The sequence below is a fragment of the Sesamum indicum genome, linkage group LG9 (genome assembly GCF_026168435.1).
Source record: "Sesamum indicum cultivar Baizhima isolate 11 linkage group LG9, ASM2616843v1, whole genome shotgun sequence".
Lineage (NCBI taxonomy): Eukaryota > Viridiplantae > Streptophyta > Magnoliopsida > Lamiales > Pedaliaceae > Sesamum > Sesamum indicum.
In genome coordinates, this window is record NC_142665.1 from 7380225 (window position 1) to 7394337 (window position 14113).

The window sequence follows — 14113 nt, forward strand, 5'->3', positions numbered from 1 at the left end:
CATATAGTGTAAGATAGAATTAATAGTCATTTAATTTTTCATCTTATCTAATCCTATCATATGAACCAAACGAGCCCTAAGTGTACACATACCAGCATGAATATACACAGACACAGTCACACAAACACTACACACGATGCACATATACTCTATGCACGGACACCAACACATACCAAATGAGTGTGTGTGTGGGTGCAGAATGTGTGTATTTTCTGCATTTATCTGTGTTTGTGTATAAACACACATTGACACACAGACAAAAAGACGCACAAACACATAATGCACATACAAACACCGACACAATACACACTACACACTTTGCACCCACACACTCACACCCGTTTGCATTGCACACACAGACACGTACCTATTTGACGCACACACTAGATTGAATACACACATATAAATGGGTACACAAAAACACTCTGCACCAACACACACACTCTCACCCCTGTTTCGGAAAAAAAGATAATTTCATATTTTTAGAGAAAGTTAACCCAATGGGTTAAGACTAGCCAAAATAAAGAAAAGAATACAACTTGTCGTACAACATTGTGTTCACCAAGATACCATAACAAGATAATGACTTCCACAAAATGGAAAACGATGATAACCATGAATAACATCACTTCCAGAAAATGGAAACAGTGATAACTAAGGAACTTTTACAACATACATCACTCTTCAACATGGGTCTGGACTGAATTCGTTGATAACAACAAGATAATGACTTCCACAAAATGGAAAACGATGATAACCATGAATAACATCACTTCCAGAAAATGGAAACAGTGATAACTAAGGAACTTTTACAACATACATCACTCTTCAACATGGGTCTGGACTGAATTCGTTGATAACAGAACAAATGCAACAATCACTGTACTCTCAAAATGAACAAACAGAGGGGTTTTATAATACATCCACAGCTACCAAACCCACAGATATAGCAGCTCTGGTAGGAGAAATAAATCATGCTGATAAACCAATAAATACAATAATTTCCGATAGAACGGTCGACTCTGTAACCAATCATTTCTTACTTCTGCAACAAGCCCATCTCTTTTAACTCAGTCATGGTGAAGGACATCAATGGAAATAAGGAACTGATACAGTGCCATAGCATTTACTCACGAGCACGCGCCGTTTATGTACAAGATAAAGTAGTCACTGCTTTATATGGCAAGAGGATCTTGTGCTGTTATGCAAAGCTAACAATCGGTTTATGAACTAAGTCTTGAAGGCTTTGTATCGGTCCCGTTCGGTTTTGCTTTGTCCTTCACAGGTTTCTGAGCAGTTGGAGACCTTTTGACGGTAGTTCTATTGAGTTGCCTGGCTGGTTGAGCCCCATCGCCTAGTCCTGGTCAAATCAGATTGTAGAAAAGAAAACAGGTTGAAAACTTCTACTAAGAAAGATCCATGGTGACTCCACATCAAGGTTGTGTTAATTTCAAAGAATCATGATGTGCTTGATTTCTGATAATCACAGGCATTTGTGGACATTTATGAGGATTTTTGTGACAGTCCACACTGGATAAGTATGAATCTACAAACTCTTTGGACTCAACGAATCAGACAGCATTGATGGCATACTTGAGACTAGGGTAGTTAGGAAATAGGAGCGTAAAAGAATTAACAACGAGAACGGGAACTTAGTAGCTTTCAGCAGAGCCACAACAGGGTAACAAGCAGAGAGAGAGAGACTGACCACTGTTAGGCAGGGACAATCGCTTCTTTCCTTGTTTATCTGTGAGTGTTGACCTCTCCTTAGGATTACTGTGTGATCTTGAAACAACATTGGGCCTTGAGGTGGCTTCCTCAACCAAGTCTTCAAGAATTGGTTTTGACCTCGAACTGGAAAGAACTGTGCCTGGTGTTTCTTGCACATTGGTTGACTTGTTAGGCGATGAACTGCAACCGTCAGAATGTGATGTAGCCCTTTTTTCATTTGAGATGTTCGAGTTATTGCTTGAACGAGAAGGCCCCTTCCCATTTGCATTACTTGAGGTAGGCTTCTTCCCTATGGAATTGAGCTGCGTTGTGGATGCATTCTTCACATCAGCAGCTCCATTCTCACGAATCTTCACCCCATCTTTAAGGTTAATGTCTAGAAAGCGGTTCTCCCAGGGGCGAACAGCCATCCATCTCTCCAACCAATTCCAGCCCCAGTTGCTTTTATCTGGTTCAAAACCAGCTGGTCTTACCTGCTGTCTAGACCCTGCCTGCCACTGTATGATAGAGATTCTATTTAAGATGCATTGGATAATTACGAGACTTATGGAAAACACCTACTTTCACATTTCCAAGATTCCTTATTACGTCAACTTTCTTTTATGATTATTGTTCTTTTTTTTCCTTGTATCCATAAGATGTTCCAGATAAAGAAAATCGAAGAGATAAAACCTGCAATTACTTTAATGCGGAAGAGCATGAAAGAATGTTATGAAATATTATTAATTGTTCATCATTCAGTAATTGTAAACTTTGCCTACTTATGCAGTACATTCTTTTTTCTGTTCATTTATATATTTCTAGGGCAAATTGCAGAATGTTCCAATTATGTCTAAACTGAGGATAATGGAGATATCCACCTGATTAGCTAAAGCATATGCCATTGCTCTTTCACGCTTAGCAGCAGCCTCCTTCCTTTTCAACAACTTGGCTTGGATTTCTTCAACAGACCCAACACTGTCACACCACCCATCCTGGTTTACAGTCAACGAATCAGAGCAATGTAAAACAATCACGCAAGTTCTTAGATATTTAAAATATAAGTCAGGCCCATGCAAGGCCAAATGCAGAAGGTTTGCATGTATTCTTATTACGCAAGATGGCTCGATCCAAATTTATCATGCCATACCACATTGATATGCTAACTTTTGTGATCAAAGAGGAGATAGTAATTGCATATGTAATTAACATAATGATTACAGCTTTACTGAACAAGAATGAGAACGTTCACAGTAACATGATATTACTGACAATAAACATATAACCTTAATCTGGCTCTTGGCATATCCTAATTTGTTTTTTTCCTTAGGTTGGACATATTCCCCCACATGCTGTTAAGGCACGGTCCAGCTTAACCCGAAGCTAGATATGAGCGTAGCTGCTAGCATTAAATAATGTAATACGTGAACTAACCAAGTTTATGATATTGTTTGTGTTTTCATGTGCTACTCTTGGGCAGACTAGATGCATCACATGCTCTAAGATTTCAGACAACCCATTCACAAAAACTTTATTAAGTCATAAAGTCATTTCATTAGAAAAGAATTTCTTTAATGAAGGCAGATTACTTCAATTTCTTTAACATGAGCCTCGTGTTCAAGTTTTTGTTGAAGTTTCTGTTGTGCTGTTTGATTCTCCAGTGCCATACGAACACGCCTTGCTCGGACACGAGCCTGAACTCTTACTAAAGCTTGCATACAACGGAGTGTAATGGCAGCTTGCTTTCTTACAGCATGGCCCCTAACAAGTGCTTGAAGTCTCACCAATCCTTTTAATGCGCGTAAAGCTCGTCTAGCCTGATAGACACAGAACCCAGTTCAATAACCAAATACCAGATATATATGTGCAACATTGCATAGCAAAAATCATATTTAGTGCTTACATGTGCAAAACAATGACTGTGAAAAACTGCCTTACAATTACACTTCCAGAAACTTCGTAATAAATTAAGTTGATATACAAATGATACGCATACAACAAACATTCTGCTCTCAAGACAAACTTAAACCCAAGTAGAAGTTTGAAAACTTTTAGGCCATCCGGAACATATGCTAATAAGAAAATTGGCACAATGCGATTTGTAATTTACAATTCACAATAAATGCACTTAATGATAATCATTAAATTCAGTATAAGACTAACTAAAAATAGGTTTTCTATACACCATTATTCTATACCGCTCATCACTGACATCGGAAACTATGTGCAGCCAATTTAGATCAATGCTACACCTGTACAACCAATATCAGTTAATTTCCATTCTTGTGATTCTTGGGCCTTCTCTCTCATCATGCCATTCAAAACTTGTGTTAGGACCCCTTTTCCCAATCTTTTGGTTTCCATACTTAACATAGTCTGGATCACAGTAATGCAGTGTGTGTGTGTGTGTGTGTGTCTTGGGGTGGGGGGTGTAATTGATAGAAGTGATGAACGGTTCTATCGATATAAGAACTAGTGTAAGTTCAGCATGTAACTACGAAATGTAGAAAATGAACCAATACATTACCAGAAATCCTCTAAAGGCTGTTTGGATGCGTATGGCTGCCCATTCTTCCCTCATATTCTGTTGATATTGAGCTGTGTTTTGCACCTGAAGTGAAGTAGACGGGGAGCTGGCTGAATCTGAAACTGATTGGAAGTTAGCATCCTTGGCGTCTTCAATTGCTGTAACTACATTTTGATTCAACTCATTTTCAAGTACGCTGTTATCAATCTCAACAGAGTGCTTTCTTCGGTGCCAAATCTTGCCAGTGCTCCCCGATCTCTGCATGTTTAATTTAAACCAATTTGATTATAATACCATATCCATTAGATCAATTTCACAATACTTGGAACTATGCGTACAACGTTAATAGCAGCCAAAGATTTTTAATACAGGTCATGTAATGCTGCAAAACATATACCCATAGAGCTACAAGCTTAACAGTTATCCATGCAAGAATGGCAATTTGCACTTGCGTAAAGAAACAAAAGTTAAATTCAGCAACAAAGCAACACAATTTTATTCATTCCATTCAATAAAACAATTTCCACTCCACTTTCTCTACTTGTGGGCGGCAGAATCAACTCCATAAAGCTCCTCTATCCTGTTCCCGAAAATTAGCTAAAAAACGAGAAAGTTACAAACGAATTCAACACAAGATATTACAAAGAGGAATTAGATAAGGGAAGAAATATAATCCAAAAACACCACCTACATTTTCATCATTCTCTAAAACTTGTGATTTATCTGGTTTCTTCAGACCAAGCAATGCTTTGATCCATTTCTTTGAGGCACCCATTTCCGTCAGACCTGTCACAAAGAAGTAAACAGTATTTAGCAGAAAATTTCCCCATATATCCATTAGGAACTATGCAGCTTTCCTGCGGAAAAATCTTCACGAAAACACCTACAGCCGCTAAACCACCAGCAGTCCAAGAAACGGAAGTAAAACGCAGAAAGCGGAGATGATAAAAACAAACACTCCTGCTTATCTTCAGGTAGATCGATTTGTGATAGCAGAAATGAGAAGGAAGAATTCAGGTCAAATTTCAAACTTCACCAACAAGTACAAACACGGTAAACCCGAACTTAGTTCGAACAACACCAGGTAGAATTCCCATCGAGTAACGGAGATCAAATTCAAGTATTTTACTTCAACCCGAGTAGAGCAGACCTTCACGGTACAGAAGAAGAGTTGGGAATCAAAACTAACTAAAAAGGAAACTACATTTTCCAACTCCGATTCATTCGCAAAACAGCGGTGGAGAATCCAAGTGGGATCCTCCGAGCGTCTCGGGATTGAGTAAGAGAAGAAGACTAACCTTGGTACACCACGTACTTTCAAGTTCTAGAAACTCGAATTTGGGAGCATTTTAGGGAGAAAGGAAGGAGGGTTTGACAGATCTGAAATCTAAATTTGGAAAATGGAAGTGGGTGTGGGTGACAGTGTCATCGGCGATGGGAGGCAGAGGAGACACCAGTGAACCAGCCAAGTGTTGCCCATATGGGTTGCAACTTGCAATTACACACACACACCCACGCCCACACCGCTTCGGCTTGGGCCCAAAGTTATAGGTTGGGTCTACAATCATACCAACTCAACTCAACAAGAATTGGGCTTTTTACACCATCTGCAAACAAACACATCGCCCTTTTTGTCCTTAAATTTTGTCCTGAAAACACTCATCATTTTTGTCTGAATCATAACAATGTCATCATCAACCAATTCTTTGAATTCAGTTCAGATCCCATCTCTCTTTTGCAAATCACTTTTCTGAGTTCAAATTTAGAGCAGTATTTCCAACATCTATATTATTATGACGTTGAGAAAATTGATAAGTAAAGTTTGCAAAAAAAGTAAGGAAAAAAACAAGTTACAAACTTACAAGGAAAAATAATTTAATATTTAAAATTTTATTGCATAAATTGATAACGAATTGTTTATATTTTTTGTACTAAACCTACTTAATATAATAAACCCAGTAAATCAAAATACTCATATTATTTTATTTTTAATGATAATAATTGATAAATACATATCTATACTCTATATTATTGAGATGGTTCTTTTGGTGTGTTAAAATAATTTTTATCTGCTATTGCTTTTTTAAAAAAATTAATAATTAATTATTTTATTTCTCTCTCCAATTTATATATTATTTTATTATATCAATACTTTTTATAATAAAAATATATTAACTTATTATCTAACATATATATATATATTAGATAATTTAAACTCTACAAATTAAAAATATTTTATTATAAAGTAATTTTTAAAAATTATATATATAAATAAAATGTGTCATACTTACTGGTCTTAAATGAATGCAGACACTCCACCTGGGAGTCTCCCCCACCCTCTGCTTATTGGTTAAAAAGATAAAAAGTGCCAAATATTTATGGACAATGACTTTTTCTTTTACCTTTTATTTTATGCACACAAAAAAGTAAGAGAATTTGGATTTGAACACACCAATGTTCAATCAATCACGTGAATTGTGGCTGGTACAATTTTAATGTCTATCTTTAATTTATTAAATTACAAAAAAAAAAAGAATTACAAAATTCTTATTATTTAAGAAAATTTAGAAAATATATGCATATTCGAATTGTGAGATTGTCCCACGAGATAAATATTTATCATATTAGATTTGAATTTATTAATTGAATCGATATATTACTTAATTTAGATTAATAACATAAAATGTGATTTCTCAAATAAAATACTAATTTTGTTATGTTACGGCATAATAATAAAATATAATTTTCGCACCATAAAAATCTTATATGTTTTTGAATAATAATTAGTAAGAAATCCACCTAAATCCATATATAGGAGGGGTGACGAATATGTTGGAGATTGAGAATGTAATGATGAAAATGATAGTAGTTGTCGAGAAAAGCGGCCGCCGCTAATTTCAATTTCATTAGCCCCCGCCATCATATCATTTGATTTCACCACATGTTCTAACAAAAATTTGCACCATCTCTTTTCTCTATCTGTTCTTTTTCTTAACAAAATGAAAGAACAGAACTGAGACTGCAAATCCACCAAATATGATTATAAATAAATAAATTAATAATTTAATTTTAAATTAAAGCTCATAATATATTTAAGTTTTACATATATTCAAGATAATAAATTCAATAAACTCATACCAAATTCAGACTTTATGCATTTTGGTGGTCAATCCAAAATTGTGTCAAAGCATGTTGAAGTACGACTCGTTTGTTGATGAAGTTATATAAAAGTTTATAGTGTTCAAGTCCAATACAAGTGATTCTATACTAGGTAACTTTGTTCATGCCTAAAAAGAGGGACTTCTACCACAAACACACAGCAAATCCAAAATGACCCAACCGAAAGCAAGTTCAAAACTCTCAGCCATGACGCAGCTCTGTAACTGCAATTTTTTCAGATTAGCATCAAATCTTATCTTCAGGACTTTGATACTATATTTCAAGATAATACACAATTTGCTCTGTAAAACTAAAAGCGATTACGTATTTGCATCCAATATTAGGCTTCCAACTCCTGAACGAAGAATGAGGCAACAATTACCATCTTCATAGATTATAACTTTTTCTTTTTTTAAGTTTATAAAATTTATTTATTCATTTTTTTTCATAGTCATGTATTTTTATTTTTTATTTTTTGACAAACTCTCAATTTGTATGAACACCAAAAATTAACCTCGTCTATATGTCTAAAAAAAGTTCAAATCTAAATGAGATATACCTTAATCCCTAGACTAATACAATCGTTACACCCTCTCTCTTTCATGAAATATATGCATTTTCTCTTCATCACCTAGTTTGGTAATTTTCATTACCAGTCCATGTTTCCCTTGCATTTCAAAGCCTCCAAATTTTATAATTATTAATTACTCCATAAAATGTAAATTGAATAAAATATTTTTAATTATATTTACTGTGTAAAGTTACATAAATTTTTTAATTTTTAGCTATTTTCTCGAATTTTATTATTGGATAGTATGATTTAAAATCGAAGGAATAAAAATTTAGTTGTGGATTCAAATGCTAAATTGCGAATTCTTGAGATTGTATTTTTGAATATGGGAAAGTTATTACCTAGATCCTGTCTACATAAATTGATTCAATTTGCATAATAAGTGTAATATACTTATTATAAGTTTATGTTTATTACACAATAAATATATTATACTTGTTATGTGATTGATTTAATTTCAAATTAAACTGAAAATTTACCCAATATCATGCAAAAAAAAAAATTAAAATCCATGAGTTAGAAGTATTTTTTTGCAAATTTTATTATAGGTAATTAAAATATTTCCCTCCAAAAGGCAGATAAAATTTCACACACTAGTGAGAAAATTTAACAAGTATTTGCATTTACCTAATAAGCTTGTTAGCCTACTCTGCTCATTGCAAGTAAATCGTTATACTCGCCGCAAAAGCGTGTTGGAATAACAACGCGAATAATGCTTTTCATGGAACTATCCAGAAGAGATATCCTGACCGTCTGTTTTGAAATCGACGGTTACATTCCCACTATACAATAAAAAGAAATGAAAAACTAAATTCAGAGAAAAAGGTGGAGAATTCCAGATCCTTCAACCATCTCCAAAATCACCGTAGAAAAACCATTGCCGCATCCAACGGTCAAGATCGTCTCCTTACTCGATCTCCACCGTTGAAAGATTCTTATATATGTAAACCCCTCCATTCTCACGCATTCTTGGAGTGCTTCTGTGGTGTTCTCCTTGCAGCCCTTCTTTTGGTTTCTTTCTGAAAATCGCCTATCTACGCGCGCTGTTGGTCGATCTGTGTGCTAATTGAATCGATTTGATTTGAGTTAGGGTTTGTTAAAAGTAATTCAAGATGTTTGGTAGGGCGCCTAAGAAAAGTGATAACACTAGGTACTATGACATTCTTGGGGTGCCTAAGACGGCGAGCCCTGATGATTTGAAGAAGGCCTACAAGAAGGCAGCTATCAAGAATCATCCTGACAAGGGCGGTGACCCTGAGAAAGTAATGATCGTCTTCTTCTCTCTGTGAATTTTACAATTGTTTAGGGTTATCTGATTCTCTTTCCGATTGAACTTGTGAATTTTGTTTTTTATGTGGTGATTGTATTTGGTTGGTGATGCGATTTGGTGATTTGCTATGTTTCTTGTATGCCATTCGGTAATGCTGTTTTAGGTGATGAAATTAGTTACTAATATTTCCTCTGTAGAAGGGAAAAACCCATAGTTTGTGCAGCTGTTTTTGATGGTTGGCAAAATTTCATGGCGCGAGCCGACTTGTATCAGCTGCTTCACAGTGTGACTCAGTTCATTAGAGGGTTTCATAGACACATGTGCAATCAGAAGTTCTTAGCTACTCATTTTGATTAGTGGAGAAACATTTTTGGATTAATGAAGTCTTTACGAGTAGTTTTATATTCCTGCGCTCCCCGGGTTAGCGATTATTAAGAATTTGTGAACATTGACATGATTTTATTCTGTCTTGATTTCTGTGGTTTGTGACTTAAAGAAACTGAGTTGCTATCAAGCTTTGTTTGTTTATGTGCTCTGGAAGATGATATGATTGATGTTCTAAGCCTGGCAAAATGGTTTTGCGCTGCAGTTCAAGGAGCTTGCTCATGCTTATGAGGTTCTTAGTGACCCCGAAAAACGTGAGATCTATGACCAGTATGGGGAAGATGCACTCAAGGAAGGAATGGGAGGCGGTGGTGGAATGCATGACCCATTCGACATCTTCTCATCCTTCTTCGGTGGGAGCCCATTTGGAGGTGAGACAATTTATCATAGGATTGAAGTGTTGGTTTATCTTCTTGTGGATGCATTTTCAGAAGTCTGTTTGTTGATGTCCAGGCGGTGGCAGTAGCAGGGGACGAAGGCAAAGAAGGGGAGAAGATGTGGTACACCCACTGAAGGTGTCTCTTGAGGATTTGTATCTTGGAACCACCAAGAAGCTCTCTTTGTCACGCAATGTGATTTGCTCGAAGTGTAGTGGGTACGTTTTAATGGTTCTTGTGGATGATAACTTGCTTACTTGTATTTGTGTGTGTGCTCATGTGGCTGGCTAACATATTTTCTTTGCATTTGTGTTGGACAGTAAAGGTTCAAAATCCGGAGCGTCAATGAAGTGCTCAGGGTGCCAAGGAAGTGGTATGAAAGTCACAATTAGGCAGCTCGGCCCTGGCATGATTCAGCAAATGCAGCACCCTTGCAATGAATGCAAAGGAACAGGAGAGACTATCAATGACAGAGATAGATGCCCTCAGTGCAAAGGTGAGAAGGTTGTTCAGGAAAAGAAAGTCCTGGAAGTCCATGTTGAGAAGGGCATGCAGAACGGACAGAAAATTACATTCCCTGGGGAAGCTGATGAAGCGGTATGATGGCTTGTCTTATGCTACTTCTCTTGGGTCATTAGGTTTGCAAATTTGGTGAGGATGTAGATGAATATGTTCTTATCTTGAGTGTTTCATTGCAGCCGGATACGGTCACTGGGGACATAGTCTTCGTGCTTCAGCAAAAGGAGCATCCTAAATTTAAGAGAAAGGGTGAGGATCTGTTTGTGGAACACACACTTTCACTTACTGAGGCCTTGTGTGGCTTCCAGTTTATACTCTCCCACTTAGATGGCAGGCAGCTCCTTATCAAATCACAACCTGGAGAAGTTGTCAAGCCTGGTTAGTTTTTTCCCCAAGTTTTGCAGCTGGCATGCGAGTCATTTACTAGCTTATGCAGTTTGAGGTTCTCATCTTTGTGCATGCTAATTCTGCAGATTCTTACAAGGCCATCAATGATGAAGGGATGCCAATGTACCAGAGACCTTTCATGAAGGGCAAACTGTATATTCATTTCAATGTTGACTTCCCAGATTCTTTAACTGCAGATCAAGTTGATGCACTGGCGAAAATTCTTCCCCCGAAGGCCCAATCACAACTAACAGACATGGAGCTAGATGAGTGTGAGGAGACAACCCTACACGATGTGAACATTGAGGAGGAGATGAGGAGGAAGCAGACTCAGCATCAGGAGGCTTATGACGAGGATGAAGAAATGCATGGAGGAGCCCAGAGGGTGCAATGTGCTCAACAGTGAGGAACTATTGAGGCGAGGTGCTGGCTTTTGTCGTCCAAGGGAGTCGATTGTGTTGTCAGGACCTTTATAACTAGTGATAAACTTGAAATGCTAATTCTGCGTTGAGGATTTATGTATTGATTTCATATATGTGATCAATGTAACAATTTTGTGTTTGTTGTCTGCCTTGACGTGTCTGTCCAAGTAAGGCTTGAACAATGCACTACAAAAGCTTGTGCGCTCTTGGTATTAAAACTTCGGGTCCTGATCGGTTCTTCTATGGTTCGCCGTGTGTAATTCAACAGTTAACTGGGAGGGGTATGGGGTGTGCAGAATTCGGTTAACTGGCTTAAAGTTTTTGGTTTTACTAAGGTTTTTTCGGTGGTTTTTTTATCTTTGTTCGGTGATCAAACGGAAAAATCGAAATTTTTTTATATATGTATGTTAATTTTATTAATTATATTAAAATATATTATATATTTTGCTTTTAAGTCAATAAAAGAACTCTCACTCTCTCTCACTCAGCCGCTTGGCACCAATGAGAAAAAGTAAAGGATGATTATATTCGTCTTTTTTAAAATTTGATTTAATTACATGTAGATTTTATGCGATTTGAAAATACATTTAGCATTTTTAAAATTTGCTTTCATATAACAAATAAGTTTTTTTGTTAATTAGAATTTACTAAATTTGTTGATATTAATAAAATGAATAGAAAAAAAATTGATATCTATTCAATTGATTTATTAATAATTTTTTGTAGGTTAAATAATTTTTTTCGTACAATTAATTTTAATCATTTGACTCAATTTTGGAAGATTTTACTTTTATATTTCAAGAGCAATTTTAAGCTATATGCATTCATTAAATTTGCATCTCGCATATAATGTTGGTTCGATCGGATTCTTTAAGTCTATTGAAAAAATATTTGTTTATATTACACTTAGAGTATTAGGATGAACTATTAAATAACGACTAAATTAAATATTGTCAAAAATAAAAAATAAAAATGAATCCAGACCAAAGTTATAGGATGAAAATTTTCTTTTTCACTTTTTGTAAAATTACATGAATAACTTTCAAGGTCAAATAAAATCAATATAAAAATATAAGTATTGATTATACTTAATCAACATTGATCATAATTTTAATTATGATAAAAATATTTATAATAAATTTTAATTGATTGTAATTTTGACATTGTCCTGAAAATATTACAACTAATATTTATTACACAATCATGATCAATTAGCATTTCATTATGATTTTTCATGACTTTCAAACATGATAATTTATCATAACAGAAATGATCATACATCTTCTAGTCCTTTCAAAGTTTAATTATTGTTCCAAAATGAATATTTATATATATATATATATATACTGATTAATGTATAAATAGAAGTAAATGGAACTTATAATTAAAACTCAAACTAAAACCTCATCGGATTCCAAGAAAGCAATCATGCTTTCTCGTGTGAACAAATCCCACTATAGATGTGACCTCAAACTAACATTTTAATTAATTTCCATATATAAATTAAACCCACCAATTTAAATTTGGAAACTTATTATTCTTTCTTGAAAAAAAAAATATTTCATAAATTCAAAAATTATATAAGGTAAGTTTTCAGAAGTGGGTTCGGACTTTCCTACGAGAAATCAGATTGATCTCTCTCTCTATATATAGTCCATAACATTCTACGTACTCTATAATTGACTACATCTTTAGAAGTAAAAATCTCTGTTTGCATGCATGGCGCCTTCTTCTTCTTCTTCCATCAGCATTCTCTCTGATTCTGCAAAACACTCTTCCGTTTCTTCCACTACTTCTACTACTCTTCATCAACATACTGTGATTTTCGGTACTTCCATCAAGAAAGATCCATTCAAGAACGTCCAGAATCATGTCGGAAAAGAAGAAGACGGCTTCTACTTTGTGAAGACAACCTCAGTTGTCCTGGCTAATGGCAAAAGAAAGATTCCTCAATTCATCGACTTCTTCGCTTCAGGCGAGACGTCAAAAGCCGATCAAGAACCGGCCATCAAGAAAAGGAAGAGGACTGCAGTCGGGCCGAGATATTCTCCCCCTCCTCCTCCGATTACTGATCTTGATCTCAGCATTGGGCGTGGCAACTGGCAGCAACCGGCCGATGATGAGGATCAATGGAAAATCAAGAAAGTGTTGAAGAAAAGCGACGTTGATGGTTCGTCCAGGCTTCTGCTGGGGAGATTGTTGGTTCAAGAACATATTTTACCTCATGTACTTATGGGCGAGCAGGGAGTGGAGATTAAGGTTTGGGATGTGGATACAGGGTCACACCACATGCTGCTTCTCAAATTATGGAAAAGTAACAGTTTTGTATTTGTCAAGAACTGGGTGTCTGACTTTGTGACGAGGAGGGACTTGGAGGAGAAGGATGAGATCGGGCTCCGATGGAATCACCAGAATTCCCGCCTCGACTTCACCGTACTTAAAAGAGGAAACCCATGATTTCATCTGAACTGATCGATCATGTGGATGTGGATGTGGATGATGACAACGCGCGTGTTGATTCAATTGTTTTGTTAATACGTACGTTGTCACAGTAATCAGGGTTTTGGGGGTTCCTGGATTATTGATTTGGATGAATGTAATTAGTACTAATTAGAATAAAACTACAACTCAACTATGTATCATGTTTCTGATTGATGTTGTCGGTCTATATATCTCTCCCTTGCATTCTTATGTTAATTCAGGATATAATTTCCCAACAACGTTGTGATCTATTAATTCTGATGTTTGTTGCTTAATTAAATCTTAATCTTTCTGTAATTGAAGACG

At 35.8% G+C, this 14113-nt stretch overlaps 2 protein-coding genes across 3 annotated transcripts; one reads left to right on the forward strand and one right to left on the reverse strand.

Annotated features, from left to right (window-relative positions):
• Window positions 1-741: 741 nt before the first annotated feature.
• IQD5 (IQ-domain 5) lies at window positions 742-5752 on the reverse strand. Of its 2 annotated transcripts, XM_020696775.2 has the most exons (8): window positions 5536-5752; window positions 5125-5387; window positions 4929-5023; window positions 4238-4495; window positions 3300-3527; window positions 2592-2705; window positions 1709-2228; window positions 742-1360 (listed from the first exon to the last, which is right to left on the reverse strand). In XM_020696775.2, the coding sequence occupies exons 3-8, from the start codon at window positions 5010-5012 to the stop codon at window positions 1224-1226; spliced, it is 1341 nt and encodes a 446-aa protein (XP_020552434.1). In that variant the 5' UTR covers window positions 5013-5023; window positions 5125-5387; window positions 5536-5752; the 3' UTR covers window positions 742-1223. The 2 variants fall into 2 exon arrangements, with proteins under 2 accessions (XP_020552434.1, XP_011090294.1); XM_011091992.3 differs by lacking the exon at window positions 5125-5387 and having other exon boundaries at window positions 5536-5751.
• Window positions 5753-8914: 3162 nt separating this feature from the next.
• LOC105171005 (dnaJ protein homolog) lies at window positions 8915-11472 on the forward strand. The gene is made up of 6 exons (XM_088885163.1): window positions 8915-9229; window positions 9827-9992; window positions 10075-10216; window positions 10319-10595; window positions 10697-10895; window positions 10991-11472. Exons 1-6 carry the CDS (start codon window positions 9080-9082, stop codon window positions 11308-11310), a joined length of 1254 nt encoding a protein of 417 aa, XP_088741289.1. The 5' UTR covers window positions 8915-9079; the 3' UTR covers window positions 11311-11472.
• The last annotated feature ends 2641 nt before the right edge of the window (window positions 11473-14113 follow it).